This window comes from Nannobrachium achirus (genome assembly GCF_963921795.1).
Source record: "Nannobrachium achirus genome assembly, chromosome: 5".
NCBI classification, from domain to species: domain Eukaryota; kingdom Metazoa; phylum Chordata; class Actinopteri; order Myctophiformes; family Myctophidae; genus Nannobrachium; species Nannobrachium achirus.
Genome location: NC_137814.1, coordinates 24,408,419 through 24,423,910, shown reverse-complemented (window position 1 = coordinate 24,423,910; position 15,492 = coordinate 24,408,419). Strand labels below are relative to the sequence as shown.

Genomic DNA, 15,492 nt, shown 5'->3' with positions numbered 1-15,492 from the left:
ACAAGTGTGTGTGTGTGTGAGGCAGAGGAAGTGTGTGTTCGGGGTGGGGGTGGTGGGTCAATTCCCAGCCCCTCCTATGGATGTGTGTGCGTGCGTGTGTGTGTTGGTAAACTAGCTCTTATCTGTTGTCAGGCGTCCCTCCATCTTGCGAGGAGGCTCTCTGAGCTCCCAGGTTAATTTAGCATAATAATGGCTGCCGGTCATTCACTGCTCTACTCTAAAATGGTGGACTGCTCCAATCACTTTGAACTACCCCTTGTTTATTCTTCTCTGTTCTCCTCTCTCTGCCCCCCACCCTTTTCCCTCTACTGTCTTTTTTTTCTCTTTCTGAGGTGGAGTTTATACGTTCCTCTCTTCTTCCCAGCCCTCTTTTCCTTCCCCTTGCCATTTTTCAGCATGAAAACAGTTGTATAATTTTTTTGAAAAGAGAGCGCTGCACCAGAGGGATAGAATCATAATATGACTCAAGGTGTATGTCTCTGAGGGTGGAGAGGAGAAACTGAGTTAATCATTTCTGGTCCCTGATCAGGTCAGAATATGTTCCTTTGCGGGGCATCCGCAGTCCAGGCGGCGCAGGACTAAAGTTCTGCCCACCACCGTTGCAAACCCTCCACGGTGCCTCTGGCCAGGTTACAAACACACAGTGTTTGCGGGGAAGCTGTCACGGGAGGCCGTTCTGTCACTACTGCACTAGTATCTCCTTCAGGCTGGCCAGGTCTCCAGCCTGAGTGTGATCAGCATGGAGCAGAACTTGGTGGCGCGTTGCACTCCATGTGAAAGTCTTCTTTGTCAGGTGAAAACAAGTGGGAGATGAGTGTGTCTACACCCTCACAGGCCATCCTCTCCTGCTGATACTCCCTACTGTCGGATGAAAAGAATTGGCTGGCGACTCCATGTGTATCGGAGTGCCCGGGTAGCTCAGTCGGTAGAGCTCTTGCCTTTGTACCGCAAGGTCATGGGTTCGATTCCGGGCACCGCCAACTCAGCGTATGAGTAGCACGGCTTGGCAAGTCGTGCGGCAAGTACTGGGAGCTGATGGTAGGTGTGGCGCTCCACCTCAGCAGTCCATCTCCCAGGGGTCTAGCGCATTGTAACGGGGACAGACTCCCGCGTGTTACCGGCTGATACCGACAAGAAGCCACTCCCGACCTACTTGGAGGAGAGGAGGACCGCCCGTGAAAAACACTATCGCGGGAGCGTTTTTATTACGTCGCGAGTACAGCCCGCCGTCGCGTCCTGTGTGCGGGGTCTATTAGGGGGCGGGGATGAGTGTGAACGACATTTCAGGGATTTGAACGAATCGTTCAGGAGTCTTTATAATGATTCGATTCTTATGAACGAATCACTCATGAACGACACATCACTAGTTGGCAGTGACAGTATATTCATGGGAGGGATTGACATGACTATTTAGGAAGAAAGAAAAAAGTTCAATTGAAGAGTGATGGGCATCAGAAACCCCCATCAGATGTCCATCTCAGGACTACTATATAGGACCTTTCGATTCCTGAAGGGAAACAGTGAATTTGTACTGCACTGGTATGGACTGTTGCAGATCATGTGGAAGTTGTTCATGTTTTCATTCTGAGCCAACGCCACACAGCTGATTTCACTAATGAGCACAGGTCTGCACGCCATGTGCTAATTAGCAAAGTGTTGGTCTGAAAACGAGGAATACCCACCTGCTGGCATCTGTGACGCATCGCATAATAATGTAATAACATTCGCACAAAAGTCTATAACATAGCTCGAAGACTGTCAAACTGATTATGGAGTGTGTGCGCACACAATGGAGGAATTTTGACAATAACACTATTTAGCTCCTCGTAATTCCAGAAACGAGTGGTCCGGGTTCCGATTGTAATCCACCTCACTTGACAAGAATACAAAGTCTGGTGGGGAGTTTGTAATTTGGCCAGCAGTTAATGGATAAAACCATAGCAGTGTTGTTGCATGTTTGGCCTATGGACTATCATGGTATACTAAGCGATGTAAGCATTGCTGATGACCTCATCAATCTATATCACATTTGCTAGACGGGGGAAAAATGTATGAACTCACTTAAAGATTGGAAGTTGTGTACCTTTCAATTTAAAGGGGCTACACCATGGGTGCCTGCTGGCCTACTGGTCCAGGTGCATACCACTTAGGCATTGCCACATAGGCATGGATGCCTGGTGGCGTCGCCGGTTCGAGTCCCGATCTGGACGACCTTTGCCGGGTGTCACTCCCCATCTCTCCCCCCATATCCTGTCAGTCTACTGTCCTATCAATAAAAACCCCAAACTAATCTTAAAAAAACAAACATGAATTTATCTTTTTTCTACTTTGTTAGTTATTCCGGTGTGTCTTCTACCCCCCACACACAAGAAATGTTTTCTTAATACTCAGTCTTTCATCTTCATTTCAGGGGTTTTCTGAATGGGCGTGTCTGAACGGGCCTGGAGGGTGGGGAATTGTCAGACAGACGCCCTCAAAAAGACAGACAGAACATAAAAATGTAATATCCGAGAGCTTTTTGGCTTAAACCTGTATAAAAGATTTAATATGGGCCAATATTTATATAAAATATAGATTTTATTTTGCATGGTGTAGCCCCTTACATTTAGTAAAATAATCTTTTTCAAATCATTCTGCATTTTCAACTGGATAAAAACACAAAAGTAAAGGCGGCTGGATGAAAACACACAAAAGTATAGGCAGCTGAAAGTTCAGGGTGTTTGATTACCTATGTTGAACATGTTTCAAGTCTCTGAACTTACATTTTCATACTGTACTGAAATGAATGGAATCCATGACTCGAAAATCAAACAAACTATGGTATGCTTTAGGAAATAGTTGACACTGCAGTAATTTAAAGTTGCAAATTGTCACAGTCATTGGGTAGTCTGTGGTTTTTGTGCATGTCTTTGGCCACAGACCCCCATTTGAATAGAGTCTGTGCTAGGGACCCCCATAAGATTTGTCAACAGTTTTTGCTAAAAGGCAGTGCACTGGAAAAATGTACTTCTCAGAGTTGATTGACAAATATCACACAGACCAATACCGAAATATTTATCATGACATTTGTGACTTGAAGTTGAAGATCTTCAGTTCACAAAGAACTGAAGATCAGGAGAGAGGGATGGCTTTATCTGCTCAAGAAGAGTCCCTGCCAGTAAACCACCTGAAATGGAATTGAAACCACAGTGGAGAATATGTTTCACACATCTGCTGAAGCTCTGTAAAAGTTTTAATGAATGAACACGAAGAATAAAAATAAGCCAGATTCACCACTGGTGGTTTCTGCTTTCCAGGAAGGGGTGTGTATGTGTGTGTGTGTGTGTGCGCCCGTGTGTGTGTGTGCGCCCGTGTGTGTGTGTGAGAGAGAGAGAGAGAGGTGGTCTTCAAATCTAGCCTGCTGCTTACCTCTCCTAGCCACTTTGACCTTGTTCTCTGCATCTTTCCTGATCCCTCTCCTCTCTACCCCCCCCCCCCCCCCCCCCTCCATCTTTCTGTCTATCTCTCAGTGGAAGCACATCTATAAATAGCCTATCTCCCGCGTAGCAGCCACACCCTTCCATGAGAGAGAGAGAGAGTGTGTGTGTGTGGGGTTGATTTGTTTGCAGTACACACATAGCAGTCACACATGCGTGCAGCCACCTTGCTGTGTGTGTGTGTGTGTGTGTGTGTGTGTGTGTGTGTGTGTGTGTGTGTGTGTGTGTGTGTGTGTGTGTGTGTGTGTGTGTGTGTGTGTGTGTGTGTGTGTGTGTGTGTGTGTGTGTGTGTGTGTGTGTGTGTGTGTGTGTGTGTGTGTGTGTGTGTGTGTGTGTGTGTGTGTGGCCTGTACCACGTGTCAACCCTCAAAGAGCACTGCTTTTTGAGCGGTGGTCACACCGTCTCCTATACGTGGCCGTGTGGGTATGTATGCGTCCGTCCGGCCGTGTATGTAGCCTGGCAGTACCTTTTCTGACCACACATGTTAAGGGAGGGGCGCTGTTGTTCACACACACACACACACACGGGGGGAGGGGGGGGGGTTGGTGGGTAAACCACCGCTCAGTTCACACGGGTGTGATTTTTAAACACACAGAGACTGTCAATCTGTGTGTGAGACTGTTACCTCGGGCAATTGGTGTTGCTCTGTTGTTGCCGTGGGGGTGTGTGTGTGTGGTTGTGTGTTAGTGGTCCAGCTGAGTATGACTCATCGTGGCAGCAGGTGTCCTATAGTGTCCCCCCCGCCCCCCCCACCTCTGTCCTCTCCTCTTCCTACTCTTCTTTTATTCTCCTCATCCTCCCTTCCTCTCTCCTCTTCCTTCTGCTCCCTCCTCCTTACGACCTTCTGATTTATGCCCCCCTCCCCCGCCGCCCTCCTCGTTCCTGGGAGGAGCGCCGGCGCATGCGTGGCGCACGCTGCACTCCACAGCTGGCTAGCATGTGTAAATGCCAGCCGATAAGCCCAGGAGAATACAGCTGAGAGTGAGAGAGACAGAGTTTGTCCACCCCACTGCCACGGCACAGCAGACACTCCTCTTTACCTCTGCCATACAGTGGAACTAGGGTCGGGAATTGGGATTCTTTAGGATCTTTTTAGAAATATTTTTGGGGCTTTTTTGGCTTTATTTCGTTATAGTGATGTAGTATAGTGGAGAGTGACAGGAAATGGGGAGTGACCAGTAGGGATGGGTATCGTTTGGATTTTTATGAGTCCGGTTCTGGTTCTGCTTATCTGTTCTGGTTCCTATTTCGGTTCCAAAATGGTTTGGTTTTTACACAAAAACATAATTTGTTTTAATTTAATTTTACAGTTTTAATTAATCATGCAAATGAAATCATATTTCTCATTATTATATTTAGAAAACGCTATATAATGTTGGCCTTCATTTACATTTTTGATAACACAAATCCAATCATATATAATGTATATTGCATCTAGATCAGGGGTCTTCAACGTTTTCAGGCCAGGGACCCCCAAACTGATGGGGAGATGGAGCAGGGACCCCCTACCACCTCGTAGGGTGGGGGGGTTGCGGTCAATTGTATTCAAGCTATTCAAAATGGATAGAGTCATGATTTATTTTTTAACATAAATGTGAAAAAGATTTTAAGCAATAATTTCCCGACCCCTTGTAGTACCTCCGCGGACACCCTGTTGAAGACCCCTTTTACCACAGTGGTTCTCAAAGTGAGGTGCAGAGACATCTGGGTTACTTGAGGGTGGTCCTTGATATTAAAAAGTTTGAGAACCACCAGTATTGTATAGCAGACACTGTGTGATAAAACGGTTCTGGAAACGATTCCAAACATGATGGAACCGATTCCGGATCCCAACCTGAAGTGGAACGCCGGTTCCGTAGAATGGAACACATAATGCTGGTTCTGTACAGTGGAACACTGGTTTCGTACTGTTTAACACGGGTTCTGTAAAGTGGAACAGTGGTTCTATGAATGTGGGTTTTGTATTGTGGATCACCTGTTATGTGCAGTGGAACAGCAGGTTTACATCGCCATAGCCACATTCACAAGATCGTTGCTGTCGGGACCATATTTTATCTTTTTTGTTGTTTATCTTTTTTTTCCCCCAGTAAATGTATGTCCTACTTCGTCATATGTCATTGTAGATTGCTGTAGATTTTTTTATTTGAATCCTGAAAAGTTAGCTTTGGATTGCCCCACAGTAACGATGTAGTTGGGTGACTTGCTGACTTGGGTCCAATGAAGCCACCCAGAGCTGCTGTGTTAAGGGGTTCTCTGTGTCAGTCATCTTGGCCAATACAATTATTTATTTGTATTGAAAATAAGACGTCGCCAACTCCCAACGGCACCCTGCGAACACATTTCTATTCAAATAAAATGTCAGAACAGGGATGTCAGAAGGGGGAGATCCACCAGTTGTCCTCGCTCCTCCGTTCCTAAAACTTCCAGAGATCCCAGTGTGCTGTTCCTCATGACTCAGTGATGCTCCCTGGGAGATCTGATGACTAGTTGATGGAGCGAAGGACGTAAGGATGGAATGATGGGTGGAGAGAGAGTGATGTGTGGAGAGTGTGATGGATGTTGGAGAGATGGAGTAATGTATCAACGAAAAACTGTACAGCAACCGTGATGGAGAGAGGGAGAGGGAGGCGAAAAGATGAAAGAAGAGGGAAGGCAGAAAAGTGGAAAGTGGTGTGTGATTCCACAGTGTGTGTCCATGCGTGTGTGTGCGTGCATGCGTCCATGTATGCGCGCATGCGTCTGTCTGTGTGTGTGTGTGTTTGCGCGCGCTCTCGCAGCCAGATGGCTCCAGCGTGTGGCGACCAGCCAGAGGAACAGGTGCAGGTCACATGACCAGCCGTTACCACGGAGATGGTGATTGCTCTTGGCGTTAGGATGAAAGGAGAGGGGCCCCAAAGAGAGAGAGAGAGAGAGAGATGCAGGCAGGCAGAGGGCGAGAGACATTGAAGGAGAAAGAGAGAGTTGGAGAGAAGGAGAGAGAGAGACTGTGTGTGTGTGAGGAGAGCGAGAGAGCAAGGGAAGGGGTGCTGTGTGTCCTCTCACTTTCCTCTCTGGTGTGTGTACACACACACACACACACACACACACACACACACACACACACACACACACACACACACACACACACACACACACACACACACACACACACACAGCCAGCTCCTCTCCGTCTCTCCATGCCAGAGATTAGAGAGAGCCTTGGGGCCCACTCAACCCCTCCCTCCTCCACCTCTCTCTCACTGCTCCCCCCCCTTCCCTCTCTCTCCCTCTTTTCCTCTATTCCCACTCCCCCTTTCTCAGTCTTTCATGATATTAACCCCCTGTGTACCAGAGCCCGAGGCAGCCTAATGATTTCTAAAATGGGTAAATCAAACATGGCTACCGCCCTAGGACATATGCCCGCCTGCGTGTGTGCACACGCGCGGACAGACGCGCACACGTTCAGAGGAATGACAGGTAGTTTTCAGAGTGTACTAGAACAGCAGTTCTCAAAGTGGATTCCAGGGACTCTGAATTGACCCATACAAGTCTGTAACTCTGACAGTGTACAAATGGAACCAAATGAATCCGTGGCAGTGGCGATTTTAAAGTCTTCCTTTAAGCAAGGCACAAGACTTTAACCTCAGCGGCTCTCAGGAAGTGAATGTTTGATGTTCCTCTGAAGTCGGCCTGATGCCCTTCCATCTGGCTAGGATTTAGTGTTTCACACTATCAGCTATATTTCGTCCATGCCTTAACCCTTATCCCTTCTTTGCCTCATTTACTATTTTGAAAAAACATTTTAAAATTGTTTAACTAGCTGATCTACATTGACACACTGTAAGCTTGTAGATTGGCTATTTGAAGTATTTAAAATGCTTTTCAAAATACAAAAAGAAAAAGGCAAAGAAGTTTAGGGATAAGGAGCAGGCATAGGAATCAAGGATGCGGGTGGTTATTTGGAACTAGCTAGCATGGAACGATGTAAAGTTTTGTCCTCCTAAATTATTTTTATTCTTTCTGCTCCCCTCTACTGTCCTGCTCAACTCTTGTATCTAGGTGAGAGGTATTTGCTTTAAGGGCTTAGTCTTCAGTTTTAATCGATGTTGTTCAATGATTAAAAGTCAGTTTCTCTCTCTCTCTCTAGCACCAAGAAGGCTGAGTCAGAAGGCGGGGCCAGCGTCAGTAAAAAGGACACGAAGCGGAAGAGAGAGCCGTCGGTCACCGAAGAGGTGGAAGTCAAGTCTCCTCCCCCCTCTGCCCCTGAAGATGATGACGATGATGGTGTCCAGGTAGAAGCACATTTCCACACTTATCTCTCTCACACACACTCAACACACACACACACACACACACCACCTCGAAATTCAGGGCCACCTGCTCACAGGGCCGTTAAACCCAAGGTCCGAAGAGCGGTCATATGTATGACGTGCACTTCTATCCGTCTATACGATCCATACCCTCGCTGCACCGTGTATACCACCTGTATAGATGGCTACGAGGCATTAATACCTGGAAGGCTGTTGGTGTTGTAAACCACAGCTGTTGACAGACCACACACACACACACACACACACACACACACACACACACACGCTGCTGCCCTGCCAAGTTTCTGTAATACAACCTGTTCTACCAGCCCCAGACAATAAGTTGACACTGGAGCCCTTTTTTAAAGCATTGTAACAGGTGCTATATAAGACCTTTTGGTAACTCCTTCAGTCCTATGTATAGGATCTATATGACGTGTGTGTGGTGTTCAGTCTGTCAGGTAGTAGGGGTAAACCGTCCCCTTGTGGCCTCCTTCATCACCACACACACACACACACACTTGTCTAATGCCTGATCTATACTTGCTTATGCGCCAGTGCTGTCGTGCATTGTGAGCTTGTAGATCGGCTATTCTTGGTGCGCAAACACGAGCGCGCAATTAAGAGCAAATCACTCTGAACACCACCATTACTCCCACAGGCAGAGGAGGACATGGGGGCGTATAGTACAATGAATGACAGATACCCATAAAGTGGTGGCTCTAGCTCTCCCCCTCTCTCCATCCCCTCTCCCCCTCTCCCTCCCACGTTTACTCTCTGCTCTCCTCTCTGTGACACAGCAGTGGTTTAGCACTTCAGATGGTAATAGTTGGCCACCGCCTCTCCCACTCAGGGTGCAATAGGATGATTGTAGCCTGTGGTGTTTGGGCTGCTACTGGGCAAGTTAAAAATAGGACGATTTTCTCTGTGTGTGTGGTCTATGCAGGAGTGGAGTGTGCACCAGTAACAAACTGATATTCATCTTTAAAGGGCTCCCCTACATAGTGTATAAGCATAATTTGGTCTACAAAATACAGTATGCCATCCACTTCCTTTTCAAACCGTGCCCTTCTGCCAATGAAGTCCCCATTTAGATATTTTCCAAAATCACTAATCTGAAAATAATTGTATAATGTACTGTATATATTTCACAAAGAAAATCTAATCCTTAATTCTGGTCTCTCCCTTCTCTCCTTTGTTTTTCGTCCATCCTCTTCTCCTTTCCTTTCCTTCCCTCGCTCATTCAGAAGCGGCGTTCCAGTCGTCAGGTGAAGAGGAAGAGGTACACTGAGGACTTGGAGTTCAGGATCTCCGAGGTAGACGACAGCGGGGACGACTCCACGACACCCAAGTCCCCCTCATCTTCCTCGCAAGTGCAGGTGAAGGCAGGCAGTGGACCTCACTCGTAATGGGGTTGAATGTTATGTCGGTAGCTCAAAACAAGCAAGCAGTTTGTTTGATATGGCTGTGATATAATGCCATATGCCACAGATATGAGGTCTTGTGCTTTGGTACAGCTCAAGATCTCTCTGCAAAAAGAATTAATAGAAATCTACAAACTCAAAAAGTTAATAAACTATTAGGGCTAACTTCTGCCACTGTAAATATAACTGTGGAGCAATGCAGGAGAAAAAGAAAATCTAAATCTAAACATTGCATAACAGTCACCTTGTTTGTACAGGCAGTCAACAGGCAGTCATTTTCATATAGCCATATTTGGTACCGTTTTATAAAAGCAATAACTCATGACAGGCCTCACAACAGTTTAGGCTGAACAGTACAGGCTGAACAACGCCCCTTAGCTGTGATATACAAGTACCACCGCCTGGAGTGAGTTATTGCTTAATTACACAACTTGTGACAATGAGCTGGTGTGATGTGCGGCTTGGGGGTCGCAACAAATCAGAGAGCAGCTCTATGAAATGATCCAGATGTCTGATCCACTGCTGCACGGTGTATAGTTAAAATGATCATCCAGATTATGTTGCTTAACCCATTAACACTTGGGCTGCCGTTTTGCCATAACTAATGTAGACTGCCATGGATCTTTCCTATTGTTTTTACCAGATTTTTGTTGGAGCACGATCTGTGTGTAAGCTAAGGTCCATAGAAAACAGGCCATTTGACCAAACCGATATTGGAAAAGAAGTGGAGATATATCCATGTTTCTGCAGCGAGTTTGTATACCAAGCAATGAGAACCGGATGTCTGCGGAATACTATTTCCGCGAGGAATCATGGGAAATTGAGTTTTTTTCCCCCTGCTCACATCGGTTACCATGGTAACCAGACGTGATAACGGCACCACGGCACTCCACGGTGGGTAATCGTCATCGTGTTCCTGGACGTGTTAGGCTTCCAAAGTGTTAAAACCGGGAAACCTCTTTGTTTGTTTTTTTGCGTAAATTAATGCCCTACTTGGATCATACTACAGTGTCACACAAAAGCATCAAAACGCACCGTGTTTCCAGCTTGTAGATCTGCTGATTTTGACACTTTTGAATTTTGCCTCGCATCACAGTGCTTGTAGATCAGCTATTTTCACTAGTTTTGTGCGACAGTCTTGTCTGATGAAGCAGGGCTTTACTTTACGAAAAAGAAAAACGTACACATTTGAAACTCTGAGATACAAGGTTTCTGCCCGACAGTGACAATATTGTAATGGCCTTCTGTGAGTCCGATCCATGAGGCGATTATTAATCCTTGTGTAATGTAGGCGCTGGGTGAGATACAGCAGCTGACCAAATGACATGTTTGAGTCATTTGCCAAGTTTTACAATTAAATAATTGTGCAACGTAAAATCCAGACCTTTGTGCAGCCCTGGTCTGACGTGTGTTTGTTTCCAGGATGTGGCTGACTGTGAGGGACCAGTGGTGGAGAAAATCATGAACACACGTACCACCAAGAAACAGGTGAGCACACGCACACACACAAAGCACCAAAGTGCATGCTCATGCCCCAAGGCAGAGTTTACATCACCTGATTAGCTGCTGCACAGCCGTCTCTAAGCAGATTATATATAGACACACGCACGCACGCACAGACACACACACACACACACACACACACACACAATTGGAAATACTGTTTGGTCGGTGTGGATCCAGTTGGTAAGAAGAACTAGAGACTAGAGTTCTTGTATTTCGATGTATGTCTTTGTGTGTCTGTCTGTTCCAGACAGTAACGCACACACGCACGCACACACACACACACACACACACACACACACACACACACACACACACACACACACACACACACACACACACACACACACACACACACACACACACACACACACACACACACACACACACACACACAGCCGTTTTCTTTCACACACTGTTTGTGTGTGACATGTCTTCTATGCTTTGTTTAGAATATTGTTCTAAAGAAAGACAGTCTCTGTGCCAGTTACACACACACACACACACACAACTTGCGCATGCACGCACACACAAGAGAGCCACTAGCCAACTTTTCTCTGCTAGCCAGCTGCTGACGGGTTACCCCCCCCCCCCCCCACCCACACACCCTCTGACACACAAAGCCACGTGCGTGCACACACACACACACACACACACACACACACACACACACACACACACACACACACACACACACACTCACCCACCCAAACTCGAGCACACAGTTCCATTCACAGAGAGTTGACCCTAGGCTTGGCATTCTGCCAAAACCACAGCGCTAGCTACGCCAGACGCCAAGCTAGCGTTTCCTCGGGGTGTGTGCGTGAGCGCGCGCGTGTGTGTGTGATTGATGACTCATGGCATTACAGCGGTGTTAGTGGTGTTAGTAGTAGTGTGGCAGCGGAAGTGTGTATGTTACCATTAATAGTTGTGAATAGTTTGCGCACGTGTGTGCGTGTGATAGTAGGAGTAGTGAATGAGTTGTACCTTGAGCACTGGGGGATTCCCTGTCCCCCCACACAAACATGCATGCACGCGCGCGTACACACACACACACACACACACACACACACACACACACACACACACACACACACACACACACACACACACACCACTGTTGCACATACGCTCTTCTATTACTTAAGCAATAGAAGATGGAAGATTTATACTTTCTCTGAACTAGTATTTACTGCCCCCTTCTTAAAGCAAATACTGAAATCATTGAACTGTTAATCCTCATTATTTACCTATTCCCATACCCCTGTTCAACAGCTGAACGGTATAAATGATTTAAATTGATGTTTGTGATCAAGTCAAGACGGCAAACATAAATGAATGTTGTTTAAAATGACACATTTTTATTTTGTTTTCAGCTCGAGTCAGGAGAGGAAGTAGAAGTGGAGGAATTCTATGTCAAGTTCAAAAGCTTGTAAGATGCACCCTTCCTTTTCTGCTAGTTTCATAAAATGTCCCTTCCCATGACATTCTACCGTCAACTTTACTTGTGCATGCACACGTTCTCCTTTCTCTCTGTCATATACAGATGGTCTGTCTGTCCAAACGCACACGGACAAGTAGCGTGACATGTGATTTTCTGTGTCTCCAGGCTATAGAGCAGTGTGTTCAGTCCGGCTAACAGACTGTGTAATCTAATCTAGGACCTGTGGACAGAAGCAGTACTGTATGATGGGCTGAGATACTGTCCGTCACTGTCACACTTACCACTGCGTCTTCCACTTCTAGCCAAAGCGCTGGTGTTTGGAATCTTTAGAAACTGTGAAAAAATAATATATCAAGTGAATGTTTCTAAAATGTCGTTTTTTATTTCTTTATTACTTGGTGTCTTCTGTGCTCTGACATTGCTTAATATTCAGGAGAAATAAAGTACAAAGTCATCGAGACCGTTTGTGTGCTCACTGCTCACCTTGCTCCTCTGGTTCACAGTTCCTACCTCCACTGTCGCTGGGAAGTTCTGGAAGAACTTGAGAAGGACAAGAGGATCCATCAAAAAGTCAAGAGGTTCAGGGCCAAGCAGCTGCTCAACAACTTCATCACTGAGGTAAGACCTCCTTAGGGGTGCAACAGTTAACCATTATAAAACAATATATATATAAAATAAATGTATTTATTTAAAGGACGACTTCACCCAACTATCTTCATATAATTCGTCCTAATGGTATAATTTTCTAATATTATACGGTACCATTTTTGTAACTCTATATCTCTACCAGTGACATAATCTATGGCATCGAAACTGCAGGCTCTCTATTCCTGGAAAGTTTGCATGCTATAATTGATGCCTTTGTTATTGCATTAATAATAATAATTTGACATTTTTTTAATCTCGTTTGAAATAACCAAACCCACCTAACGATGAAGTCACTGGTAGGCGGATTTCTGAAGTGTCCACAGCCCTCCTCTGAGTAGACAGACCAAATAGACAAAAATGTTACCATATGAAATATAATAAACCTTTGTGAGGACCAATATTGTATATATATGTTGAAAATGGGTGGAAGTCGTCCTTAAATATCTTTTTAAATACTAGATGATACTTTTTTTCCAGTGTGTAGACTGCTGCAGGCCTTGTTGATCACATTTAGTGGAGATTTTGAAGCTCCGGCTTCTAAAATGATTGATTCTTTTCTTGGATATTCCATTCAAGTCAATAGATGAGCAGCACTGCTGGCCAGACCTAGAGCTGCAAAGGGGTGGGGCCGTGGGGTCGGGGCAAACAAAGTGTCCATTTCAACCAATAAAATGATGACTGAGACATGTTCAATGGTCAATCCATATTGTTAAAGAATCAGTCCCTCCTCCAGGCAAAACTGTACACTCAAAATGGCAGAAGAATTTACTAATAATCAATAGTTGCAGCCCCTGATGAGATTTGAAACGACAATGAACAACAAATAAGTGCTTTGCATTGTATCATGTGATGATGTGAAGGGACAATAATTCTCCTTTCTCAGTCTCTCTGTTCCCCTTTTAAAACAGGAGTTGCAGTATATAAAAGAACATACTTGGATAGCACTTTGTTGACTTGTTTAATGAAGGCCTCTGTGTGTATTCAACTTGAGCTGTGTCACTGTTCTCTCCACCAGATGGACGATGAGCCTTTTAACCCTGACTACGTTGAGGTGGACCGAGTCTTGGACATTTCAGAGAGCCCAGACGAGAACGGAGAGGTACCGTCTCTTTTCTTACCCTTTCTTTGTCTCTTTGTCCCAGATCTTTAATGAAGACAATTTCCTGAATGCACAGCAAATGTACTGTCTGCTGCCTTACACGTGTGTGTGTGTGTGTGTGTGTGTGTGTGTGTGTGTGTGTGTGTGTGTGTGTGTGTGTGTGTGTGTGTGTGTGTGTGTGTGTGTGTGTGTGTGTGTGTGTGTGTGTGTGTGTGTGTGTGTGTGTGTGTGTGTGTGTGTGTGTAGACTGTGACATTGTACCTTGTCAAGTGGTGCAGTCTACCGTACGAAGATGCCACCTGGGAGCTGAAGGCCGACATTGACCAGTCCAAGATAGACGAGTATGATCGCATTGTAGCACGCACAGCCAACACTAAGAGAGTGGTGAGTGCAAATGAGTCACAGAGAAGATTGTGTGCACATCTTATGCCTGTATCCGTTTTTAAGCTCCAAAAACGTACCCTTTTATTAAAGTGTTTTGACAGTTAGGTCTTCATTATAAAGGAAAAAGAAAATGGAAGAAAAAAGAAAGCAGTGCAAATGATTGAAAAATGATTGAACACACTAGTTTGACAAAAGCATTGTGAACTGATAAGGGCTGACCACAATGCTTATGAACTTCAATTGCTGCAATGGCAAAATCTGAAATCGTTATTTGAATGCTTGTTGTTGATTCCTTTTTCGTTTTTTTTATCAGGCTATATTTTGTATCCAATTAAATGACGTTTTCTGTATGCTCAGAGGAAATGTCACCCATGCACACGCATGCACATACTCTGGTGGAGAAGATATGTATTTTTTTTATTGAACATAAATGACAGCACTTTTGCCTGGCTGATTCAAAACCATATCTAGCAATAATGAACGCTAACTACAGAACACACTGAAAGTGTTGCTGGCGTGTGCTTAGATGCTCCAGTCTCACCGCAAGTCAAAGTATTATTTAACGATCAGACGAATACCACTTAGGCATTGCCATATAGGCATGGATGCCTTCCCGATCCGAGTGACCTTTGCCACGTGTCGCTCCCCATCTCTCCCCCCATCTCCTGTCAGTCTACCGTCCTATCAAAGGCATAAAAGCCCCAAAAGATAATCTTTAAAACTGCTTAAATTTACCATACTTCTTTCTGCTGGCAACAAGAGTGGACATGAAACGGAGTGTTCTAACAATGATCCGTTATTCAAAACAGCAGTTTGTGATCATAAAAGGGTATACAATAAAGCCGTCTGTAATTCAACAATTGATGTCGAAGCTTTGAAGCCCAAGAAATCGTATTTGGGCCAGCCTAATGTACAGGGCATATTTTTCCTACTCTTGGGTCTCTCTCTTTCCCTCTGCATGTGTGCGGTATGCTATCTGTCTCCCTAATCTCTTTTCAAACACTTTGAAAAGAACTCAAATGCTCGCACGCGCGTGTGTGCACACTGGCCTACCGACTGCCCCTTTCTCCAGATTTACAGCTCCCTTAACTGCTCTCCGCGGGCCACGTTCCTGCGGTCGCACACACGCACAAATGCACATACACACTCACACGGCTCCTGTGGCCGGGCCAAACCACTAACAGTGTGTTTAATGCTGAACAGAAGCAGATGACTGGCTGTATT

General features: G+C 45.4%; 1 protein-coding gene across 1 annotated transcript in view; it reads left to right on the top strand.

Annotated features, from left to right (window-relative positions):
* Positions 1-15,492, top strand: part of chd7 (chromodomain helicase DNA binding protein 7) — a gene marked incomplete at its 3' end in the record, with an annotated part of 108,095 nt that overhangs the window by 54,366 nt on the left and 38,237 nt on the right. Inside the window, exons 5-11 of the mRNA XM_080725656.1 lie at positions 7,604-7,748; positions 9,014-9,145; positions 10,613-10,678; positions 12,070-12,125; positions 12,641-12,755; positions 13,801-13,884; positions 14,131-14,268. Of these exons, the coding sequence (XP_080581782.1) occupies positions 7,604-7,748; positions 9,014-9,145; positions 10,613-10,678; positions 12,070-12,125; positions 12,641-12,755; positions 13,801-13,884; positions 14,131-14,268 (736 nt within the window). The remainder of the gene's footprint in view (positions 1-7,603; positions 7,749-9,013; positions 9,146-10,612; positions 10,679-12,069; positions 12,126-12,640; positions 12,756-13,800; positions 13,885-14,130; positions 14,269-15,492) is intronic.